Source organism: Denticeps clupeoides, chromosome 13 (genome assembly GCF_900700375.1).
Source record: "Denticeps clupeoides chromosome 13, fDenClu1.1, whole genome shotgun sequence".
In the NCBI taxonomy this organism is placed as follows: Eukaryota; Metazoa; Chordata; class Actinopteri; order Clupeiformes; family Denticipitidae; genus Denticeps; species Denticeps clupeoides.
Genome location: NC_041719.1, coordinates 5,987,035 through 6,012,222, shown reverse-complemented (window position 1 = coordinate 6,012,222; position 25,188 = coordinate 5,987,035). Strand labels below are relative to the sequence as shown.

Below are 25,188 nucleotides of genomic sequence, written 5' to 3'. Positions count from 1 at the left end.
TGAACATGCAACGTAATCAGTAAAACAGTGAAAATTATGTTCTCTCAGTCCTTGAGGTGGTTAATGAAGGCAGAGATGGGAAGGACGTGACCAAGGAACAAGGCCAAGACGGCAGAAGAGAAGCCGAGTTAAGGGGCTCTCAGGGTGGATGAGTCATTTTCTCCAGCGCTCTCTGTGCTGAAGCCATACCATCACTGTCCAAACCAGGCCCAAGGGGCGTGGAAAGAGGGCAGGGCTGCACACCATGACTTTTAAAAAAGGGAGTGATCTCAAACTGCTTCTGGCCAAAATAGCGGTACGCCCAAAATAAATGGAAGCAGGGTGTGACAACAACGCAGTGCTGGTGTGAGTCCAACAGGGCATCATGTACCAGATCTATACACCATGGTACTGCCAAGCAGATTTAGTGCGGCTCTTTGCTTTATGGCTCCAGTGGTCCTGGATATTGAAGTCAATTAACCATATGGCCATATCGGTTTCAAGGAGGGATAAATGGGTCGTATCATGGGTATATCATGGGCCTCTCAGGAAAAAAAAAACTATTGCAATTAATCAGAAAAATAACATCATCAACCAACAAAGTTGCTAAGAAGGAGTTAGGACATACAGACTATTAATAATGAGCTACTGCAACACCCACCTTGATCATACCCCAAAAAATTGTAGTCCTGTGATCTATAGTGCGCGACTGGAGGAGAAATTACGATGGGGATGCAGCAAAAGGAAAAAAAAAAACCTTGGTGATGGTTTGACTCTGTCCTGAAACTAATGACATTCATAAAACAGTACGAAGGAGTAAATGTACATGCCAAAATGGCAAAGTGATACTGTCACGATTGGGTGCAGCCGGAGAGGCGCCTGGCACCAATCTGCTTGACATCAGGGCTCCAGCCATGGAACAGGTGTAGTAAATTAGGTAGACATGGCTGGAGCCTTATTACAAGGACTTCTGAGCAGTCGATCGAAGCACACACATACATATATACATATATATATTGTAATATTGAATTAGGAGAGTTTGTTGAAGAATAGAAAATAACAGAATACAAAACTAAATTAAATCAAAGTTAAGGTTTAGATAGTTCTGAAGTGGCAGTATTTTTTATTTCAGATGAAATGTATGCAGATAAATATGCATAAATATATTTTTTTTCTGTATTGGTATTACTGCCACTTCAGAACTATCTACATTTAAACTTTGATTAGTTCATTTTGTATTGTATTCTATTATATTCTATTCTTCAATAAACTCTCCTAATTCTATGCAAAATCCATACATGTTCCACACTCAATAAATTCAAATCTAAGTTTAAGGTCGAAGTGTCTGATATCGCCTGCAGCCGGTTGGGTAAACGTGGCCAATCTGCAAGGCGGTACACTCTGCTCCAGCCAGAGCACCAGGAGCGTGCAGCACGTATCCATCTGTCATCCCACGGTGCTGCCCAGCACCTCCTTCCCCAGCATCTGAAGCCATCAATCACGGCGACTGCGGCCTGGAGGCGCTGTCTGAGCGAAACACTTGAACAAGTAGCACAGTCTCTCCTGGTAAGTGCAGAGAGAGAAAGAAAGAGGCGGAGCGAGGGAGATGTGGCCTCAGAAGCCAGAAACAGAAGTTTTGAAGAACAGGAGGCTACTTCTCTCATCGTTCTTCTTGCAACTTTTGCAACAAAAAGTTCAGAGATGAGCTGGGCATGCTGTGGTGTACCCAGGCCCTACAAATCCTTTCGCTGCTTCATTCTGGAATCTGCCGCTGCTGGAAAGCCTCTCATCATCACCCCGATCCCTCTGCATCCCATTATCCTCTCTCTTCGGCGGACAAGTGCAGCTGCGTTCCTCTGAGACACCCCGACAAAAGCCGGAGTGTTGCCTGACGCCGTGACCTTCCCTTCACAGCTTGTCCCCTATCAGTGACAGGCCTTCATCCCCCACACCTCCAGCGTTCTGGTGCAGAACGGTGCAGTTCACGCGATAAGCGCGGTTCCTGGCCCCGCGTGACAATGGAACGCCGCTAGCGATGCCTCCAGAGGCGCGGGCTGACATTGTTTCATCACACCAAACCCCCCCATCCAGCCAGTCAGCACAGGAAAAGAAGGGCTTGAGGTTGTGTGGCTGTGGGGGGAGGACTGCTGCCTCCTGACGGGGGTCACGTCCTTGTACACTGGTAATAAATACGACGCGCCTCACCTTGCTTTTTAATCAGGTGTTAGGACGGATGGATGCTCTCCGTCACGTTAACGGGGATCGTTCATCATCGCAGCGGAGCGCCTCGCACATCTGTCTACGAGGTGGAAAGGGAAGACTCTGGCTGACCTCACTGAGTTACAGTGCCTCCAGCGCTGCCATACAGGCCAACCCGCGTGCCCAAGGCCTTCCAACCCAATATCCTTGGACTAGGAAATAGATCACAGATGCGGAAGTAAATCAGAGCTTCGTTACGGTCTCTCTGAAGACTATTAGCTGGACCACGTTACTACCGGTGAGGAGAAGGCCTTTAAAGGGATACATGGTGGCATTATCTTTGAGATAAAGATCAGAAACATGGCCCAGACCTGCACTCTGACAACATAATGGAGGAAGTGATACATGTTGGGATGCTACATGTCACTTGCATTGTCCCATACGCATGGCTTCAAATAAATCAGAAAAACTGAGTTATATGCCAAAGAAATGATTTATTATGGTTTAAATTGGGAATATGTAATTGCATACCTGTATTGATGAATGCATATACAGTAATGTTCTTTTTTTGAAACTGTGAAAACTTGTATTAATTCCACACCAAAATCGTTTTAAATTTAATACCAAAATGTAAGTGACCTAGTTGCAGATGTAAATTCAGTTTTTTTCGTCATTTGCTATCTAGAACATCGAATATGTTCTAGAACCCTAAACCTAACCCTAGGATACCTACTTCATATGACTCTGGAACTAATTGTTAGTGGCAATAAAATACGTCTTCATGGTGGTAGCTTTTCTTGGCACGGATGATGTACATGTCCTATTTCCATATTTTATAGATTCAAGGATAAACAAAAAAGGATCACTGGATCAGTCTAAAAATTCCTGTGACCATTCTTCCAAGAAAGGGTCTCTTGTTCTGGTAGAAACCTTTTTTTTTCGTACACCCTCCACCCTTACATCAACACACATCTGGTGTCCACACCGAAGCATGAAACCAGACCCCAAGTTTCCATCGAGTCACCCGATTGGACGAGGGAGACGTGCGCTTGCTTGCTCTGCCAAAAGCGACGCAGAATGGTGCAGTGGGGGCCACGCTGGCGGCAGGGCTGGTATTTTCTATGGCAGAAACATGCAGCGGTCACATTTACGGGCCCTGTGGAGCGATGAAATAGAGTCTCGCTGGATCGACGTTATTTGAGAAGGAAGGTGCAGAGCTTCAGCCAAAATACCGTATATGTGAAAAATATGACTCGCGGCTACAGTTTCATAATTACTATCAGATGCTTTTGGGCTTTCGGGAATGGTCACTCTGTAAATTAAAGTGAGAAAATAAATTGGGGAAAAAAAAGAATGCAGGCTGAACTGAGGTTCTGTCACATTGTTCCTCCTCGTTTTGATCAGCAAATTAGAATGGTGCTAATGAACCACTGCAGAGGTGTAATCATAATTGCTCTGAAATGGCAAACAGTCTGCCACTGCTGAACGTCTGCCTCACATCGCCATGTGCACGCAGGCTGATCTGACTCTCACACAGCTTCCATTCTCTACTAGCAATTCTACCAATACTAGTCCACCAGATGAACGATGACCAAGTAGGGTGGTCGTAGCCTAGTGGGTAACACACTCGCCTATGAACCCGAAGACCCAGGTTCAAATCCCACTTACTACCATTGTGTCCCTGAGCAAGACACTTAACCCTAAATTGCTCCATTTGGGGACTGTCCCTGTAACTACTGATTGTAAGTCGCTCTGGATAAGGGCATGTGATAAATGCCGTAAATGATGTAATGTAAATGACATCTTGAAATGGGAGTGGCTCTTTAGAGAGAACTGTAATGCACAGAGGGGCATCACCAATCCTAAAAACAGGCTGAGATAAACCTGAGATAAATCGGGTCTGTTAGCTGATCTGTGCTTTTGTGATATTATGACTGGCCTGAAACTCTACAAAGACAAATGGATAAAGCAGAATTTGGTTTGCATATGATCAGTCTGTTGGTGTGTAATTAAACCCATCTCCAAAAACCCATCTCACACCTAGATACATCATTTCCTGTGAAACTTCTTCACAACAATTAGTCTCTAGGATTTTGAAAGACTTCTTGCTGGGGAACCTGGGCTTTATAATATACTTTCATGGTTAAATCCTTCCAGTGGAGGCTCCTTCTAATCTCTTGATCGCCGAATTATATCCTTATCCGCCGTTTCAATGACTGTCTTCCGTTCGGCGGTACTGCTGGTTTGTCTCTGCCTGTGGTAGTTCTTTGCGATGGGCGGTGTGGGGAGTGTCCCTCGTCTTCGTATTGGTAAACAGAGCCGGAGCAAATGGACTTTGATTGATTGGGGTGCAGGTGAAGTAAGAGACCACAGATGTACACATTTAGGGCAGATTAAAGCTCGTTTTTCGGGGTCAATCTGAAGAAAGGGTCAGCTCCATTCCCAGATTCACAACAGTATGCTGTATGCTAAGAGTCTATATGATTAGACTAATTATTCTATATTTCTATAAAAAGTACTGTGCACTAGTAAAGAAAACCTGTTCAGAAAAACTATTGATATCTACAGATTTTAGGGATTGGAATGTGACGATAATGAATCTCCTACAAAAGTCTACAGATGGAGAACAATATTGTGTTGCTGGTCAGAGATACATTAGGATAATTCTCTATTCACACATTATGTCATTGTTTCAGGAAATTAATTCTGCTAATAATTGGTTTAGGTGAAATCAATATTTGACCAATGTTTCACAAAGAAAATTGCTTGGATAAACAGCGTTTTTTTTTTGGTTTGCTGGTTTGTATTGCCGCACAGTACAGGCATATATGTTGTATTGGATCAAGGCAACGGTCTTTACCAAAGCACCTGCTTCCATCCAGTTCCATCCTTCAACCACATTTCCTATTAAAGGTTTCACATCCGCTTGCTGCATGTGCAGAACATGTATTTTCTGATCCTGCCGTGATGCTTCATCATGGGGCGGTTGCACCAGTGCATTTTAAATTAGCAACGCCAAGAATAAGAATGCCACCGCGGCAACTACAAGCGTTACATGAATTATGAAGTAAAAAAACGAACCCATGAATAAATAAAAACAGGCCCGAGATCACACTTTATTTCACAGTTTCTTTCATCCGCGGCTAATCCTAACAAAAAGGGAGGGGAGGGTGAAAAGGGAGGGATCATACGGTAGACTAAATATGCGGCGAAATCTGCAGGACTTCGGTGTGTCCCACTGTCTTCCTAAATGAACAGCTAAAGCCCCGTCGGTTAATAAAAGGACGTCTGGTAGAGAAAGCGCATCACAGGGAATATGAATGAGACGCGCCGACGGAAGCACAAAGGAGGTCATCCCGGCTGCTTCAGGATGAATTAGCATACCCACTAATCGCGGAAAAACGCGGCCAAGGAGGGCGCTGCGAACAACAGCTAAACCATTACCAGGCCGCTGAACGGCGGCGCAGGCCCACGCCACACCGCCCTGTGTGACCCGAAAGGGCCCCAAGCTGCCAGCTGCCAAGGGAAACGCGTGATAAGATCACTTTCCCACCGAGGGCCATACAGGCTCCCAGGCAGCTCTCCTCAACACAATAAACCAAGGAAGTAGCGAATAATTAAAGCCTTTGCCCCGCATTCTTTATTTGTAGCAAGCAGCCGAGATGTAATTAAGATGGAGGCACACCGGATTTACCCACAAATCAACGGGGCGATATAATGACAGACTGGAATCCTTTGACTGTGTTTAATGGGAGGACCATTTTCAGAAGATGGGCCCGATTCTCAGAATGTCTGAGGTGGGCCGGGGCGGGAGTCAGCTGAAGTTCAGGGTCTCAGGTTTGTTTGGATGTGTTCCTCAGCGGGTTTTTTTGAATGGATGAAAACCCAAACTCTGGACGGGTGGGAAACACGAAGAGATCTTCAAAGCGTGCTATTTGCAGACCCTCCTGAGACAGGCAAACTAACACAAAGCCACACTGAGGAGGATATGTGATTCCCAACATCCGAGCACGAGAAAAGGGGGAAGAAAGGTTAGGGGTGGAGGAGGTCATGGAGCTGCAAAGTATGCCATGTGAGGGTTGTGCAGATAATCAGCTTTATACATGATAGAGATATTTTTGCCATATCCACGTTTCATAATATTGATTTACTTTTTTTTGATTGATCATCCAAATTTGGAAACTGTTGAGGTATCTTTAACCTATTTCACCAAAAACTCACTGTCCTAACGCAAACGAATGATAAATTACAATTTTGTGTCATCAGGAGTAAAAGGCCACACTACCAGACTAAACATACTGAACAAGATGTTTAAAATAATTTTTTTATGAATAACTCAGTATAATAGAAAGCAAACAGTATTTCCCCAATATTTCCAATTATATACATCCAATGACATTATTCATTAATATGTAAAATGTCGTTTTTCTGTTCACAGGTGCATGGAAATGGATTCACTCTGAGGGATATTTAAGTGAAGGTACGGGTGCTACCATCATGAAGAGATTGCGGAGCAGGCCCTCTAAAACAGCCATTTGCTCGGTTCAGTGACGCTCTTACAGTCGCTCCGTTTGTTCAGAGGAGGCTGAAGCCCCGTCATGGCGTTTATGGAATTATTCTAATAGGCGGTTGGCGACGCCAGGTGCTTTTATCCGTTTATTATGACTGACTGACCGATGTGATGCTACCATCTTAACAAGTCCAAACATCTGCGCCGCGTGTGGAGTATCACTATCTGCCCTCACACACAATCAAGCAGACAAAGGAAGTGATTAAGATGAGTGAGAGCGCGCGCACACACACACACACACACACACACACACACACACACACACACACACACACCGCTGAATGAGTAAACATAAACAAAGGTGGAGTGATTGGGGGGCTGGATTGCAGGTTAGGAGCATCTGGTTCCTCTCTCTGCATTGCGATTAGTAAAAGGCCCCTTTCTGCACAGGGGGCATCTGGTAATGAGGTGTGTGTGTGAATGTGTGTGTGTGTACAGCGCACACTGGTCCACACTCTGATCCACAAAGCTGCAGCACACACACACACACACACACACACACACACATAAATAACACATCATCCAGACGGCTGTTTACTGGCCAAAAGAGGTATGGCTGGAACTTACACAGAATAAAAAGACACTGTGGTGCATGGACTTGGACAGGTTCGCCACAGACTGGGTAAGTTTTTTACTTTTTAACACTTCATCCCCCTGGTAAAAATATTTTAAAGCCAAGTGGATTAAAACAATCATCTGTCCCCCTATAAATGACCTTCACATTGCAGCACATTAGAGCTTAGTGATGACATATGCAACACCGTCAATAAATAAAAAAAAAGAATATATTGCGTTATATTGCTGTCCCACTATAGCTTCCCTCCAAACACTGCAACATAACGCAGTACAAACCCAATTTATTCCTCTTTCTCCCTCTCTTTGTGACTGTAAAGCAAGCTTTTTTTCTGAAAACACACTGGGTCTGCAAAGCTGGACTGAGCTGAAAAAACGGCCCACGTTTCATTTAGTGCCGTGTAATTGATTATGGCTGGGAGACCGTTGAAGACTTTATGTTCTTTCTGAGCACCACCGATACAGATGGAGCTTATGTTATTGATTCCGGCCTGAGAAGGAAGCCTTTTGAAGTTATTCCCATCATGAACAAAACACAGCCCTGGTATGGAATTCAGATAGGTCGTGATATATTATGAATGTGTGTGTGTCTGTGTGGTTACTGACTTTAGGATCATGGGGAAAGTGACTACACACTGATACTTTTGCATCTAAATGAAAGCAAACTTTTCCCCCCAATATTTTCATTTAAAAACGTATGGTTTATTCATATAGTTCAATCATTATGGGTGAATATCCAGTATTCTCTTAGATTACAATATATAAGCCAAAAATGATTCACAATATAGCAATGCCCAAATACTCTGAGTTGATTTATACAGTCATTACCTGTTTGGGGCTGAGGGGGCAAGGATTTACTATCCTGAATAAATATTCTTTTTTTATTTTTTGAGGTGCACTAGTAATACACATGTTATTATCCCAGGTCCTCACAAAGATATAAAACATGATAAAGATCTGACTGAGACCAACCCACACACCTACACACTCACCTAGACACACACACACACACACACACACGCACACACACACTCACACACACACACATATATGTATATATATATATATATACTGCTTTTTTCAACTACTTTAATTTCACTAATTAGTTCTGCTGCCTGGGTGATAAATTAAGCTAATTACTAAAACTAGGCATTTGGAACGGAATTCTGCGGTGGCTGTCTTGCTTCCAAAGGAGGAGGGGCCAGAAGGAAGGTTGAGGTCAGATGTGACCAAAAGGTCATTTAGCAAGTAGCCGTAATAAAATCGTTGAAGCGTGTGACGGATGGCCACTGATCTCTGGTGACACGTCACCAATCAATAGCCTCACACAAGCGCGTCCCCGCAGTTGTGGGGGTAAAATGATCGGCTCGGGGAAAAGTGGATGAAAAGAAGAAGACAAAACGCGCTGACTCAGGTCAGCGAAGGACATACGAACGCTGTCTTTCTCCCTCTGCGTCACGTTGACGGCCAGCGTCCTCTACCTTTCACAACATATGAACGCGGGCGTCAACCTGCCCGGCTGCAGCAGTCAGGCCCGGACAGTCCGCTGACAGGGTGGACGGGAACAGGCCGGTGTGGAGCGGAGGGTTTTATTGCGCCTGACGTGGTGCGGCGAGGAATTTAGAGTGAGATTGATACGCGCCCTGCATCCCCCTCTCCTCTCCTCACGAGCATCAAGATGCAGAACTTCATCCCGTACATGACAGATTACATATAGATGATTAATACGGAGAACGGCGCTCGTTTCGGTTTGACTTTAGTGCCATATGGCACGCTGAATAATGCAGCAGAGCCCGGTGCGCTCTCCTATTGGTCAGCGGAGGAGCAGGAGTGGCGTTACCGAACGTCTGGTGAGGCTTCGCCACCTCCGCAGTGGGCCCGAGGGGGCTGTGCAGCGACAGCGGTGTGCACTAGGCCTGTGCACGCTCACCTCCTCCTTTCACACTCGCGCTCGCTGCCAAGTCCGGAGGGACCGTATTGCGCATTCATAACCTCGGAGGCTTTCCGACCTTGACGCCCATCACTCCTGCCAGCTGCTGATGGGCGGCGTTCGTGCCACGCACCTTCGCATGCGGCGATAAGGAGAACGCAGTTATATGTGGCCGGCCATGCACGTGCGCTGCTCGGCGGATGAGCGGGGCGAGGCTGGCAGTGCCACTGAGTCACGCTCACATTGTCTCCTCGGAGGCGCCTGTAAACAGATTGATCGCTTCCCTCCTGCAGGCTCACGCGTTACATTAGGAGGGGGGCGGGGTAACGTGGCCCATCCCCGCCTCCCTCCCCTGGGCCGGCCAGCCCAAGGTTATCAGGGCCGTAAAGAGGCGAGGCGCCTGAGCCCATCTCTGATGATCAGTCTCTGCTGCTGGACGCTGCACACTGAACGCGCCAGTCGAGGTGGCGAGAGAGAGAGCGGGACATGACGGGGTTGCAATGGCTTGTGGTACTTGTCTGGAATACTGCAGCGAGACAACACTGCGAGAGGAAAAAGCACAGGGCTGGATTGACAGCACGACTCAACTCCACGCTCTTCTCCGTTTGGGGGGAGTAGGTCACTGTCTTGGGATAAGTGAGGCTGATGGATGAGACACAGAACCTCTCGTACACACGCACACACTCCTCCTCATGGGATCAATGGGAAAAAAAATCCCAGTCATATCTCCAAGTCTTTTTCTCTTCCGCCCTCTCGAAACGTCACATATATACAGTACATATTATGAAAAATGCCCTGTGGAGATTTAATAAGCTGCTATATCGGCCTTCATCATTGCTCTGTCGAGATGATCTTAAGCCCAGCACATTCAGGCTCAACCATGACGGATGAACACACAATATGCTCCCAACTCAAGTCCCTGCCAACCCTACAATAAGCCCCCATAGCATTTATTCAACCATGCAATATTTATACAGTTACTAAACGTGTAGTTGCTGGTTATTCCCATGTGCATTATTTATGCTCTCTCCATAAAGAAGGGTGCAGGTGGGTTAATGGCCGAGTTCAGAGTGCGTTTCAGTAGGACGGGTTCCGGAAATTGTCACTTGTGTGCAAACAAGCCAGAGTATAAAAAGAAAACGGTTTGCTCTGACACACCGGCGAACTCCCAAGTCATCAAGCGCCTGCTAAAACGCGACAGCTGCTAATGAGGCACCAAGGTAAAGCCGGGCAATTTAGGAACATGTCATAAACAGCGCCGCAATGCCATTTGACTCATGGCCCTTTCTTCTATTTCTCTTTCTTTTCAGAAAGCATAACAGAGAAGAACAATATAACCTAGCATGCAGCATACAGCATAGCCTAGCATGAAATACAGTTCATAGGTGCTGCAAGTTAATGTTAATTTAATGTTAAAGCTATATTTTGCTCCAAATAGAAGCCTCTTTAGCAGATCCCTCAGATCTCAGCATACGGGGGAAGTCCATTTTCGCACCGGATAATGGTCCCATCATCATGTCCTTTGCCACTGACGTCTGTAACAATGTTCTCGTTTTGTCTTTGTTCTGTATTCTGAATGAGCCGTACATCAAATCTACACAGACCACTTCCATATGGTCCTCCAGACAACATTTTATAGGGACAACCTATAGGGATAATAAGCTTTTTGATGGACATATAGAGTACATACTATTTCATTTGATTTGCAGCATTTATCAGACGCCCTTATCAAGAGCGACTTCTTACAATCAGTAGTTACAGGGACAGTCCCCCCCTGGAGCATCTTAGGGTTAAGTGTCTTGCTCAGGGACACAATGGTAGTAAGTGGGATTTCATAGGCGAGTGTGTTACCCACTAGGCTACTACCACCCTACTACATACCGCAGATAGTAGCTATGCTAAATTAGAAAAGCTGCAGTTCGCCAAGCCAGCATGACTAATTTTACAGATTTCAGTGTATCTTCATATTTGTTTATGGAGGACAAATACAATGTTGGAAGCAGATGGACAAGCTGCCAAGTGTTTGACCAGCAAAAAACTCACAGAGAGCATGTGTACATGAAGGCAGCATTGTATTTGCATGTAGTTTGGTTTGTGGAAAGATGAGAAAAACGGAGGTGATGGATGGCTGCTGAGATTACTTGTATCGAAAACAGGCAGAAAAAAAAAAAAGGAAAAGGCGGAGGCTTTGAAAAGCCATGTACATTTGCCACAGGCCCGTGCCGCTGATGCATTCAAATGATAATGTACCGTGTGATAAATCAAAACATGCATCTGCCAGACGGGATGGGTTAAATGCTTTCTCTCGCCCGCACAAATGTTCTGTGAAATCTATAATGGGAGGTGATTAACCAGACAGCAGAAAGATTGTCAGGGGAGGCAATTGCAAATAAGAAATACGATTCGAGCTGGAGGTAACTGGGTCACAGGGACACCATTTACGAAGACGAGACTTTGTTCACCTCTGCAAACAATGCTGTGCTCTCAACAGCGGAATTGAATTCCTCTGTTGACGGCAATGACCATGCTGTGAAAGACAGAAACAAACTATGCTGAGGAACGTTGCAACAACCTGTTGCACTTCTACACACCAAAGCGTGGCTGATATTGACATGGCTTCGGGGAGCAGAGTAGATGGTGATCCATCTTCACAAGCACTGCTCTATCTTCTAAATGGCCAAATGGTGGCTGCTCGTTAGTGGACTCGAAGGCATTGCACAACCATAAGCACAGTGCATGTAATGTCTGACATCATTACGGGCTGACATTGGCTGAACACTCAATATATTTCGCCTAACAAGGGAACCGAGTCCCACTCAGCCATGTTATGTGGCTTGAATATTGAATAAAGGCTCATTTTGAAGTCCAATGTCTGTAGTTAAGTCTCCAAAGTAGTGGATGGCTAATGTCTGTGTGCTGAGAATTTAGCCTGTTGTGCTCTCCGTCACCCCCGACACTACATCTAAGCTCATTCCTGTGCCACATTGAACGATATCACAGTGATGCCCTGTCACACTTTGGGCTTCATGTGAGAGTAATGAACATCAGTAGCAATCAGTTAGCAAGAAGCATTAGCAGTTAGCATCTTATAAACAGGGCTGTTTATAAATTCACCAGGCTAAAGGTGGAATTATTACAATGATAAGCCTTTTTGTACCCATTTCAGGAGCCCCTTTAACTGCATAAGAGTCAAAAACATGACCGTTCCCCTTCGAATAAAGAAGAAAAGTCACCTATCATGCAGAAAGCTATTTCTCACAAGGCCAAAGAGGACCTTGAGCCTTCCTGGGCATCGATTGGACGTAAGAAGTGAGGTCTTGCAGCATGTTACACATTAAGGGCACGTTTTTTTAAATGGCTAGTATGTTGGGATCCTTTACAGGTGTGGAATCAAGCCAAGATAAATGGTATTGATCTTTTTGTAATATGGATTCAATTACAGTAACTGTTTTTGCATTGATCTCAGCAAGCACACGCAAGCACACGCCCAGAAACATGGTCTTGTCCTCCAACACACACGCACACAACATATGGTTTGCCTATCACTCCTCATGAGAGATGCATGAGATGCGGCGCATGAATCGGGACCCGTGACAGACAGGCAGCATTTCGGGCAGCTGATCTTCCGCCCGTCTCCCATCTCGCTCACGACACACCTGCGAGCCGCTAATGAGGCTCCGTTCCCACTCCGCTCGGCGTGAAACCTCCTCTTTCATGCCCCGCCGTCGAGGCGCGCCGGCCAGAATCTGCGTTTGCAGACAGACAGCTATGTGGCATAATCCCCATTTTGAGCAGCCGTAAGCCTGTCGTTATCGCCTTTCACTCTCATTTTAATTGTGCTTCCCTTAAACACATTAGCTCGACACATTAATGCTCCTCGTACGCACATGACAGTGTGAGGCCGTCGCGTGGCTACCCTGTGAAGGCATGGTAATCGGCGTCACTCTAATTTAATTGCGGCAGACAAGGTGTGTTGTATTCAAGAAATTCGGCTCATCGGTGCAACGTAAACTGTTGAGCTTTACACAGACGGAGGACAAGGCCTCCGCTGCCGAGCAGACAGGCTTTCTACATGCACCTTGCATTCGATAAAAAAGAAGGGAAGAAAAGAAGGTGAGATGCGGCGTGCTTCCTTGGTGACACAGAGCATGAATGTGGAAATCGCACGGCTGTAATCTGTAATGGTGCAGTGCAGAGGGATGTGCCACCTACCTGAGGGCTTTCTCTGTCATTCTGCTCTCCTGCTCTTTACCGTGATTTCAGATCAAGATGATTTTGAGCCCAGACCAACCCTTGCACTGGCAATTAATTACAGTACAATTAATTATTTTCACAAAACTCTGGCATTTCCTCTCAACAGCACTGACTCTGACGTCAGACAGCAAATCACACCAAAACCTGCAGACTCTGCCTTTCCAATCGACAGATTAAAATTATATCAATTTTTTTTTTATTATATACATAAACGGCCTGACAGGCAGATCAGACAAGCTCTGTCCTTGTATGTCTCTCCTTTCTCCGATGCACTGCAGCTGATGTGCACACAAAGGCAAGCAACACACTCCGAATAAACACTGAGGTGGAGGACTTTCAGCTCCCATTAAGGGATTAAAAGAGAAAATACACCCACCATTCTCCAGTTGAAAGTGAAAGGATTGTCAGTGGTTGTCATTGTGAAACACTGCAGCACAGCACATGGTGAACACAACTAAATGTGTCCTCTGCTTTTAACCCATAACCTTGCTGAGCAGTGGGCAGCCATGGCAGGCACCCGGGGGGAGCAGTGTGTGGGGACGGTGCTTTGCTCAGTGGCACCTCAGTGGCACCTTGACGGCTCGGGATTCGAACCGCCAACCTTCTAGGCCACCACTGACCCAGTGGTACAGGAACATCACTCTTACTTTCTAATGAATGCAATTATGTTACATTGTTACAAGTCTATTGCATTAAACTAAAACAAATCAAAGAAGAGGAAACTAATGGGAAAAACATAATTTAACGTTATTCACATATTATTATATTTTAACTCTTTTGCTAATTTTGAGTCACAAAATCAGCCACAAGTCAAAAGGCCCTTCAACATGAAGCCTATTGTTGCAATTCCAATTCCACTCAAACATATTGCATCAGAAACCCAGCAACAGTGCCAATACAAAGACGCATGCGATAGTGATGTGATGTTGCAGCATTCTTCTCTGTTCCCAGAATCGTGTTGCAAGCATCTGATTAAAAAAAGTTTTTTTTTTGCACAATTGTGCAATTGTGTATCTGACCTCCAAAACAAAACTGGACGCCCTCATGTACAAGAATGACACTGGTTGATTCTTGAGGATGCCAATGTGCGTGAGGCTCTTTATTAACCACGGTGCATTGCAGCCATGTGGGCATATGCGTAATACAACTGGAACTCTAATTCACTAATGATCTGTATAATTAGTTACAGGTTAGCTTCTGTAGACTCGTGCATCAGATGAGGCGAAAGAGCAGCCAGACAAACAGAAGCAGACAGGGACCGGGCCTGTCTAAGTGTGCGGAACGACCCAGGCCAGCAGAATACCGTCTGGCACCAGGAAGTCCTTCTCGCGCATTCATTGGTCATTCAGCAGGCGTCAGGCCTGAATGTTTGCTGAGACAGCAGAGAACGCTCCTCTTATGGTCCTTCTGCACCATGGCAAGGATGGATTTAATTGCCTCATTAGCAAAGGGACCAGAGAGGAGCTGGACTCGCCACAACGCTCAGTGTCAAGAGTGCATCCGAGAGGAAAGGGTGAAGGAATAAAGGACTGTCCACGGCGCATCGTGAAAATGCATTCATTGCCCATCGCTTCGCCTCAGATGTTGCTGCAAAGCAAAGAGCGACTTGTAGGGTTAATTTTTCTCTGTAATTCCGCTCTCCTGTGATTCCGGTCAGGATGATTCTGAGCCCTGACCAGCCCTTGCACTGGCTTTTAATTACAGTGAAAGCTCCATTTCGCAAACACCGCCGTTTCCACTCGGCAACAAATCACGTCAAACCCTCCAGATCTGCCAGCGGGTGCGGCGGTAAAAAAGCAAGGCATGCTTGAAATATTACAGAAAGAAGCTTGAATTTGTTTTTGCTACGTAGCAGACGTCACGGCTTCACTTTAATTTTTTTGTCTGGAAATGCGTTTATAACTCGATCCTACAAAAATAGATCCGTTTTTGACGTGTAAATGGTTTGACAGGCGGATCAAACGCGCTCTGGCCTCGTGTGTCTCTTTTTGTCTTCGACGCACTGAACAATGGAGGGTTTGTAGAAGCTGTATGTGCAATATGGCCGCGGGCCTCGGCGTGGGACGTTAATGCTATTAATTAGCTCGTCCACGGGGTGACCTGGGTCTCGGGAACGATTGATGAAAGGCAGGCAGCGACATCTATATCCTCCTGAGGTAATAAATAGCCACGTCGCACTGCTTTTCCATAGCATGCAGGAGCGCGGGCGATCCACATCTGCACGCGCAGTACAGCGGAAAGTCTCCATTTCGTCAACAAGTCAAGTCTAACGACTCGTAAAAAACCAAGGTGGTGGTGCCATCTGTTGTGGGACGGAAAAGCGCCCATTCAGCAGGATGCCCCCGCCGCGGCGTTCTCCTCGGTCCACACACCTCAATAAGCGCCTTCATCTCGTACGCAAACATGGGCAGATCGCGCCTCGCGTCCATCCCATTTAAAGCTGCACTGGCCGCTTAGTTGCCGGCGGTTGAGCAACATATCGCGGATGGTATGGGTGGTACGACCGGCTTTTGTGACTCATAATTAAACCGCCCATCGCTGGTGCCGCTCACCCAGAGATAAAACCGCAAGAACCTAATGTGATACCTAAATATCACATTAGGCCATTATTACGTTATCACCAGTAATTATGTTGCACACATAATTGCACAAGATTAATGGAAAATCCAGAGCCTCTCTACTCATCTCTCATTGCGCATGCCACAGTGTAACTGCAGCGATCGAATGTGGACTGAATGTGAACCAGGTGAATGTGGGGGGGGGCCATACCCATGGTTTATTCTGGTCCAATGAAAATGCAGTTTGGCCTTCAAGAGCTCGGGGTGAAAAAAAGGGGAAAAAAAGCCCTCATCCATCTTCAGATCTTTTCAGGCTTCATGAAAACGGCCATAGGAGGTGGAGGTGAGCATGTGATGAACACCGGGTCCCGTCGTATGCTTGCGTGAACACTCAGGGGGGGAGGTTTCGGTGGAAAGGGGGGGGGGGGGAAATGGAGTGAGACAATGGAGCACACAGGTTCAAAACACTTAATGGAGTGGCCCGCTAGCAAGGCTAATAGACTGTTTCAAATTGAAAGGAACAGCAGGCGTCTAAATAGAGCGATGTGGAACATTTCCTCCCATTCAGTCTCCTCTCAGAAGAACAACAGCCAAGAAAAAAAAAAAAAACTAAATCGACAGGTCGGCTACGGTATTGCGCAACATGCTGCCACAGAACAGGGAATATTTATTTGTCTGCAATCAATTCCAGAAATTCATTCAGTCAGCCATTCAAAGAGACCAATTTGAACCCTAACGAACTACTAATGTCCTAAAGACAGAAAAAAAAAAAAAAAAAAATCATATGAGGTTTCCTGACAGGTTGGTGTAGTTTGCACCTCCAACAATGAGATGGGAAACAATTTATATATTTGGACCGAATATATATATTTGCTTTACAAAACGATTTATGTACGTGCCTGCGAGTGTTTGTCCGAGCGCCAGGCGTCACCCCAGGCGTGGCCGTCTGTAGAGCGAAGGAGCAATTATAACGGTGATGCCTCATCTCGGGGTGACAGGCCAATAACCTCTCTGAGGGCTAATGGGCGGTCCAGGTGACATCTCCTTGCATCATTTCCTCACTTCGTACCCGCTGTCAGACCTCCAGCTTCCAATGACCATGTTGCTCTGAAGGCTGGGGATCTAGAAATGCATTATCATTATCGAACTCTTCTACTTAATTAATGTCAAAATAGGTAACGGTGGCACAAATCCTGATAATGATAAAAAAACATAATTAATGTTTGTCTTATTGGTGTCAGAAAAAAATACATGTCAATATAAGGGGCAGGGCTGGTAGTTAGTGTATCTTCTCCATGATACAGATAACTAGCAAGCAGTCCCTGTTCTTGGAATACGCATTATAGCACCATGAAAATCTGGCTCATAAACTCATTGGAAAAGAAGTTCTGGTCCCAGAAATGGTTTTGTGACCCCCCCAAAACCGTTTGCGCTACTTTGTGTGTCTTGTATGTTGTACTGTATGAATGTTCTTGACACACAATGAGGGATTAAATTAAGGATTCGAAAAAGCACTCTGATAAGTACTTTAGAGCCACCTGAGAAAGTAATACATAATGTGGCACTAATTTATTTCTGGATATAGATTATTTGTTATTGATGTATTGCAAAGCATGCCACTTCACATATGTATTTATGGACTCATAGTAATGCAATAATTTTAATTGTGTATTTTTATTAAATTAACTAGTATGTGAAAAAAAACAGTCTTAACTGTGGTAGTGGTGGCCTAGCAGGTACCAAAGTTGGGTTGTGGGTTCAAGTCCTGATCAAGGTATCTGCTCCTTTATTGCTGCCCACTTCTCACTAGTGGTGAACGGTTAAATGCAAGGGACACAGTTCATTGTGTCACCATGTGCTGTGCCTGCAGTGTCTCACGATGACTAAAACAACCGATTTCTTTCACTTTTTTTCACTTAAAACTGTTCCGTGCCTACCAAGAACAGGCAATCTACCTGTTCTCAAAAGCGAAAACTCGAATCAAAAGCCAGTTCCGCTCGGAACAGACAAGCGCTGCTGCCGTGTTCCGGCCTGCCAGTTTTAGCTGTGGCAGTGCACGCCTGAGAGGAGGGAAACCGAGCTGGAGGCTTCGCGATGAGAACATCACCCCAGCAAACACTGACGATGATGAAATCAAATCACTCGGGGTGATACGGCGCGCGGCCTCCGATTTGGGCTCCTCAGCGCGTGCAGCGTGAACGCCGCCCGGCCGCTCGTCTCGCTGTTTATTCTTCCCGAGCCTTCGGTGTCCTCCATGAAGACCCCCATCAAAACGTTTATGCTCACCGAAGGGAAAGTGCACAAGGGTTCAAGGGAGAGGAGAAGAAGAAGAAAAAAAAATTAATTGCTTACACTTCATTGACTTTCACGGTTATTTGCGGTAGCAAAAAAATGCTGCTTCTGCTCGCGAGGACGTCTGGTCACGGCGATCGGGAAATCCCCGCTGGGCACGCCAGCACCGCGCTTCACTTTATAAAACTGAAACACTAGGTGGGGACGAGGGGGCGGGTGGGACCCATGCGACGCATGTGGCACAGATTACGACTGGGCCTGGACCGTCGGAGAACATCTGTCAAAGGTTTGCCGTAAAGGAAAATAGGCTCTTCCTGTTCGCGTGTTCCCAGCCGATCTGGAAGTAATTAAGCCAGACGGGCCTGAAAGAAGCCAAAGATTTACGAGTCAGACAGCGCGTGGAACGCTGCCTTGTGTTTATCACTGGACCCTTCATTACTTCTCAGTTCCTGCACCGTATCGCGCCACATCGCTCCAACTGCACAAACTAATGAAGCCCTAATAGGCAGCTTTAATCTAAAAATGACACCGTTTTCGGCGGGAAACGCCGAGCACCCTCTCTCTCCTCCCTAGAACCGCCTTCGATGGTAGGTCCGAGTTCATTTGTGTCAAAAAATCCACTTCCTACTGTGTTTACATTTACATTTACATTTACAGCATTTATCAGACGCCCTTATCCAGAGCGACTTACAAGCAGTAGTTACAGGGACAGTCCCCCCCAGAGCAATTTAGGGTTAAGTGTCTTGATCAGGGACACGATGGTAGTAATCTGGATTTGAACCTGGGACTTCTGGTTACCCACTAGGCTACTACTGTTTGTTCCAGCAGAGAATGTGGGCAGGTAAAAATCCAGCCCTGCTCATTCATGCACATTCTGCATGAAACATGAGAACCGAGGAGGAACGGCACATGCTCAGGAAGGCTGCTGGAACTCGAACGGCACATCTGGAAAGCTCTTGACGCGGAGCGACAGTGGCGGCGGACGGGCCGGCTCCGAGACTGGACACCGTCGTAAATCGGCTCCGCCCGGGCCCTTTAGGGGCGAAGCCTGCTGCTAATGAAGCCTGCTGCTGGACCACTGCAGCTCAGTAATAAAGCCTAGCGACAGGAGATCATCTCTTCTGCAGAGACGTGAACAAAGTTCTCCATGCAAGGTCAGAAGCAGGGGTGGAGAGGAATTCCGCTGTCCTCACGGGAAACCACTGGAACGTCCCGGTCATGGTGGTGTGCTTTGCAATTCAGGCCTCAGTCTCCGGCATCTCAGCCAATGAGAATCCAGACAAACAGCCAAGAATCCACATTCACTCAATTTGAGTTTACCACTCTATTTACACGTATGCTATTTTGAGGTATTTTTGTGTCACGTGGCTCTGCCAAAAATTTAAATTAGGTGACCACAGTAATATTTTCTTTTTCACTCAGTTCTTGTGAAATGTGCACATTTCCAAATAAAATCTCACGCATGTCTCGCCGAACTGGTGACAATAACCTTAAACTAAGCAATATATGTTACAACAATCAAAACAGAATAAAGTGTGAGAGAAATACAACGTCGACAGCCGAGATCATTCAGTAGTTCATAATGTTGAAAAATCCATCATAATTCTCACGGAATGGCAGCCGCAGAAACAAAAATGTAGGGACGTGAAGTGGTATCTTCATTTTTTCATTTTTATGATTGTTATAATATTGATCCTTTCAGTGGCTGCAAAGCACACTGGGTATTTTTGTACTTGGCAAAGTAGCAAATATTTCATCGGCCAGCCTGGCAAAACGTGACCTTTTAAAAGCCAGCGGCTCGTCAGCATCTCCATTGTGAGAAGCGGCGGCGACGTATTTGTCAGCAGAGATGAGGCGAATTCACAAGTCAGTCGCCCCGGAATCGGCGAGGCTAAATAACAGAGCAGAATGGCAATAATGGTTCCTTCAGACGGTGATTTCGCGGTGTGGAATCCGGCGCCACACGCCCGCCCGGCGTCTGTGTGTGTGTGTGTGTTTGTTCCAGCAATTCAGGGACAAACGCATTGGGATGTCACTTCGTAACCTCTGGGTCTAGTGCGCCCTGTCATCTCCACATTTCAGAGATCGCTCGTCTGCCCCTGGAGATAATCTAAATATAGAATGGGGACAGAAACTGTGTATTTTTTTTTTTTTTTTTCGAACCCAGCGAATGTTTTTACCAGACAGAAAAGATTGACGTTTTCAGATTGAAGATGGATATTTCCCATCTGCGGATGGTGTGTTCAGACCGTCCTGGTCCCAACAGTAGTTTTGCTTCACATCAGCCACAAGGTGACCGAAGTCACGTGACTTTGTTGAAGTGCAACTAATTATGGTCTGTTATTTCTTCTCCTGTGAACCCACTCAGTCACCCACTGTACTCTGAACGAATCCACCCTTATGTTCCTTGTCATGTAATGTAATGTAAATCTGTGCAATTGCTTAATTATGATATTAAAAACATTACACCACATCCAAATATTTAATAGAACAAAAGAAGGAAAGAGCTGGATCTTGACATCTTTGGGATTGTAAATGATTTATTCGCAAGAAGAAATTAAGAAATAAAGAAGTGACCCCTATTAATGAGCACTGAAAGATGGGCCATAAGGGAGACCGCCTCGGGCCTGTTTTCTCTAGAACAAAACTGCAAGCAAAATGACAAACCCGTCCTGTGGCGAAAAATACGCATGTACCTTTATTCCATGTGGTAAATTACACTCACAGAGACACACTCGCAGACAATGCACCGAGAGGTAATTCATTTGTGTTTTGCTGTTTCAGAACATTTGCTGCAGCGCAGTTCACGTTACACTAATTCGATTGCATACATTTGATTAGCCAAATGGCTTTCCCATTGAATTAAAATCAAGACAATATTGTGTCTGGGAAATTTCTCCATTAATAACGGTGAGACGACACAAAATGAAAAGAAAGAAGAATACGATGGAGATGCATTTAGCCGATTTGCAGAACTAAGACTAATGCAGATGTGTATCGCAGACAGAATTCGCTCAATTCTATCATAATTACACATATTAGAAAAATGTCCTGAAAAGATGCTGGTATGATTACACGTCACTGGGGTCTTTTGGTTTAGGTATTTGGCCTCAGAAAGCACCAACAAACCTAAATGGCACAATTTTGTTCCTCCGCAGGTATGCACTAGAAGAATGGTTCTCGATGACCAACATCTATGCTTCCTTATAAATAGATTCATTTACAGGAGCCCAGCAGAACACATCCATTTCGGGTAAAAAAATCCAGCATATTTTTCCTTTTCAGGCAAGTAACACTCAGCTTGCTCCAGAAATGGAACCCTGCGCCTCCAGAGACATCTGACTGATGTCCCTCCGAGGACCCAGGCCACTTAAATACAGAAATATGGCTTGGGAAGGGGACCGCAGAACAGGTAGGCTATTTGCTCTGTGCTGTTGTTCTATTTTGTTGCGGGGGGAATAACAGAACAAAAGCAAAAAATGGTGCAGGAGTAATTTATGACAAATTCAAACGTGAAAAAAGCGCTTTTCTTTGCCACACACCCCCCCCCCCCCCAAAAACATGGCTCTTCAGTGTGGCACCAATAATCAAAGCGCTAATATTTTTGTTTCATTATTTTCAATTAGCACTTTTTTATTTGTAATTTAGTTGGCAACTTACTTCTCATATCCACTCGAGGCCATTTCCTTTTCATTTTTGGAAACGAGCCCACAACATTTACTGGCCGCCTTACGCACGCCAACAACCAAGAGCCCAATTCGCGTACAATGAGCGGACCTGGCCACCCGGGCACGGTGGCCCCGCATGCCAGCCTTGCCCTGCGACGTCCCCGCGACCGCCTCCCGGGGTCACCGGCCGATCGCCGCCGCCGTGACGTGGGCGTCCATTCCCGATCCGACTTCTGCAAGTCGCGGTACTGTATGGCACCACGTCCCTTTGTTCCGGACCGGAGGGGAGCGACACTGACGCCAGGAGCTGCTTTTTTTTTTTTTTTTTGGTTTGTTTGTTTCACGGGCCGCGGGTGCTGCGTGGAAAACAATGCGCGCGTGATTATTCCACATGGCGCAAAGCGACGCCCTGCGCGTCCCCAGTGCGCGCACGGCAACATCTGTTATCAATTCGTCGGGGAGGGCGGGAGGCTCTATTAAACAATCCTGGGAGGGTCTATTAAAAAAACAACTATTTAGCCTCTTAAATGAATATTAATAATAAGAGCATATCAAAAGTCCACCCGCGAAACCGCTGAAACGCGCGACCCGACAGACAAAGCCCGAGCGCCTTAACCAAAATCCGCTTAGAAAGTGCGTCGGATAATTAGCAGAAAGTGTCACCGGACCGTCTGTAATATCGCTTTTCTGTCCCCCCGGGGGGTGGCCGCGGGTACGAACGAAGCCACCTTCGGCGCGTCAAGGAGAGGGAGAAGTGAGCGCCGAAGTGCGCCGCAGGATCGTGGGACTCGACTCACCGAGGAACAAAGCCCGGGTCGTCGCAGGCATCGCGGCTGCTGGGGGTCCTGGGCGCCGATGGCGGGGACGCGTACAGATTCTCTCGGGTCGCCCTTAGGTGTTCAGTCGCGACAGGGACCGGGCGAAGGAACGCGGTGCGCAGCCACGCCGGACCGTGCTCAAGGACAGCATGTCTGGAACATAGTGAGAGCCCGAGCCCCCCGTTCGCGACCACGTCCGTCCAGAATAAAGAATCAGTCGAAAGTTCCTTCTGTCGGTTCTCCCGCCCGACTGCGCGACAGCAAACCGCCACCTCCTCCTCCTCCGTCCGATGCACGGGAACGCGTGGAGTGCGGTGTGAGGTGGATGGAGAAGGATGGAGACCTCTACAGTCGGAAGCAGGAGGGACGAGGGGACTGAAGGAGGAGACCCAGCACGTTTAGGATCGTGACGTACTGTGTAGTCCAAAAAAAAAAAAAAAAAAAACCTCAGTCAACTTCACAATCTTTATATTTGGCCCAAAGATCGAAGTAAAGGGTGAAAAATAATATGCAAATATATCATAAATCATAACTATCACGATGTGTGGACAAGTCTAGCTGGCACATGAATTTGATCATATTTAAAATGATATTTATTTAATGTGAATGTGACATAGCATGTGATGAGCTATATCTATACACATATCTGAATATGTTAGACTAATTTTCTTTTTTTTTCTGTAAACGTGCCAGAACACTTTTGTCCTTAAACAAATTAATAAATGCAAAAGCATTGTGGAGCATTCAAGTGCACAGCGTTGCATAAAGCAGCAGCAGAATCCTCCTTTTTACGATTTTTTTTCTGGAATGGTTGCTGGGGGGCAGACGGATGAAAATAGGTACTTTAAAAGGGATAAAAAGAAGAGCGCATCCCCTTCGAGGCCTTGCGTGGCCGCAATTTATTTATTCCATTTGTTGCTGAATCCAAAAAAGTAAGAGCCAGACGAGAGCATTCAGTGCATTAAATAAACAACCCCCCAAAAAAAAGAGCTGTTCTAGGCCCTCTGGACACATAAATGCCTCTTTCAGGACAGTCTGGAGGAAAAAATGGGAATCTGGGCCCAGCCGCCCAACAACGATCCATGCCGTGCATCAGAACGCTTCACAATGCAGGCTGACTTGACAATCAACGAGAATGTTCCAAAGCCTGTTGGTCTTGGGTTCATATGGGCTCCTTTCATGGTAAAATAATCGAAAGAATATAAATGTTGGGCATCTGAAATGATATGTCGGTGTTTTTTCTTGTGGGGGGGCTTGGTTGTTGAATTGGATCGGCTGCATTTTGGCTCTTGTTTGTGCAGAAGATGAAAACCGGTGAGCGCGAAAATATTGCAGTCTGTCGAAACATGATGGATGTCAGCCCAGCCCTTCGCAATGCAATCTCCAGCCTGCGATGCCACGGCGAGGTTGCAAACAATCGCTTCTCTGGGGGGGGGTACGCCGCAGGAAGGGAGCTCTCTTTACTAAATCATGCGCCGTCGGGAGTGCAATTCGCGAAACGCGAGAAGCCAGGACACGTGTTTGCACACGTTAACCAGCAAGCGGAGAAAAACGGGCCGGGCGGAGCGGGTCAGGTCAGCCGGCGCCAAGCTGACGTGACGGCAGACAGGCCCGCGCGTGGTGGCCTGGCCGTGGCGAGTGACGCCGCGCCCCGACGCTTAATGCAGATGGTCTAGCAGATGGCTGATAGTTATACCATGGGCCCTGGAAAGTCACTTGCGTGGAAAGAGGTCCGGATCTTGTCAAAAACGCGCCGTGACTCGGCACGGCACTCCGTCGCCCCTGTCCGACCGGAGGGAGCTTGCCACGGTGACCGTCCGCGAAGGAACAACGACGTCGCCGCTCGGGGACCGCTTAATGCACGCCAACGCGATGGTCCTAAGTGCAAGCGGCATGATTTTTTTAAAAGGCCTCAGACGCGACACGGTTTTTATTTTAGACAAGCTCTTCAGACTTATGTTGTACAAGTGGATTTGCAATGCTAATTTCCAAGGGAACAAGAGCAGGGGGGCGAGGAGCGGTCCCCGGCGGTCCCTTTGTCACTGGAAAGGTCCCGGACGTTCCGATTCCACCCCGCGTGCACACCCGTGCTTTGACCTCTGGGACGGAGACGACGTCGAAAGGCTTCTTGAGTAACAGCGTGGACAGGAAAGTCTCTTTTGTCCAAAGCTATTTTTATGCACCGCTGGGACCCTTCGCTGTTAGAGTTTCACGGCTCACGGATCTTTTATAATTTAATGAGGGAAGGGGACGGCCCTCAGAGATTTACGGCCGGCAAACGAAGGCGGCGGCGGCCATGCGCCTTATTGATCCGCGTTGGATGTTTGTTTATGGGTCAGTAAAATGC

The 25,188-nt window shown here is 46.5% G+C and overlaps 1 protein-coding gene across 2 annotated transcripts in view; it reads right to left on the bottom strand.

Annotated features, from left to right (window-relative positions):
- The window catches only part of clmpb (CXADR like membrane protein b), a 58,536-nt gene extending 35,342 nt beyond the window's left edge, over positions 1–23,194 (bottom strand). For both annotated transcript variants that reach the window (XM_029001742.1, XM_029001743.1), the window contains exon 1: positions 22,821–23,194. In XM_029001742.1, coding sequence (XP_028857575.1) covers positions 22,821–22,851 — 31 coding nt within the window. In that variant the 5' untranslated portion in view covers positions 22,852–23,194. The remainder of the gene's footprint in view (positions 1–22,820) is intronic.
- Positions 23,195–25,188: the final 1,994 nt, after the last annotated feature.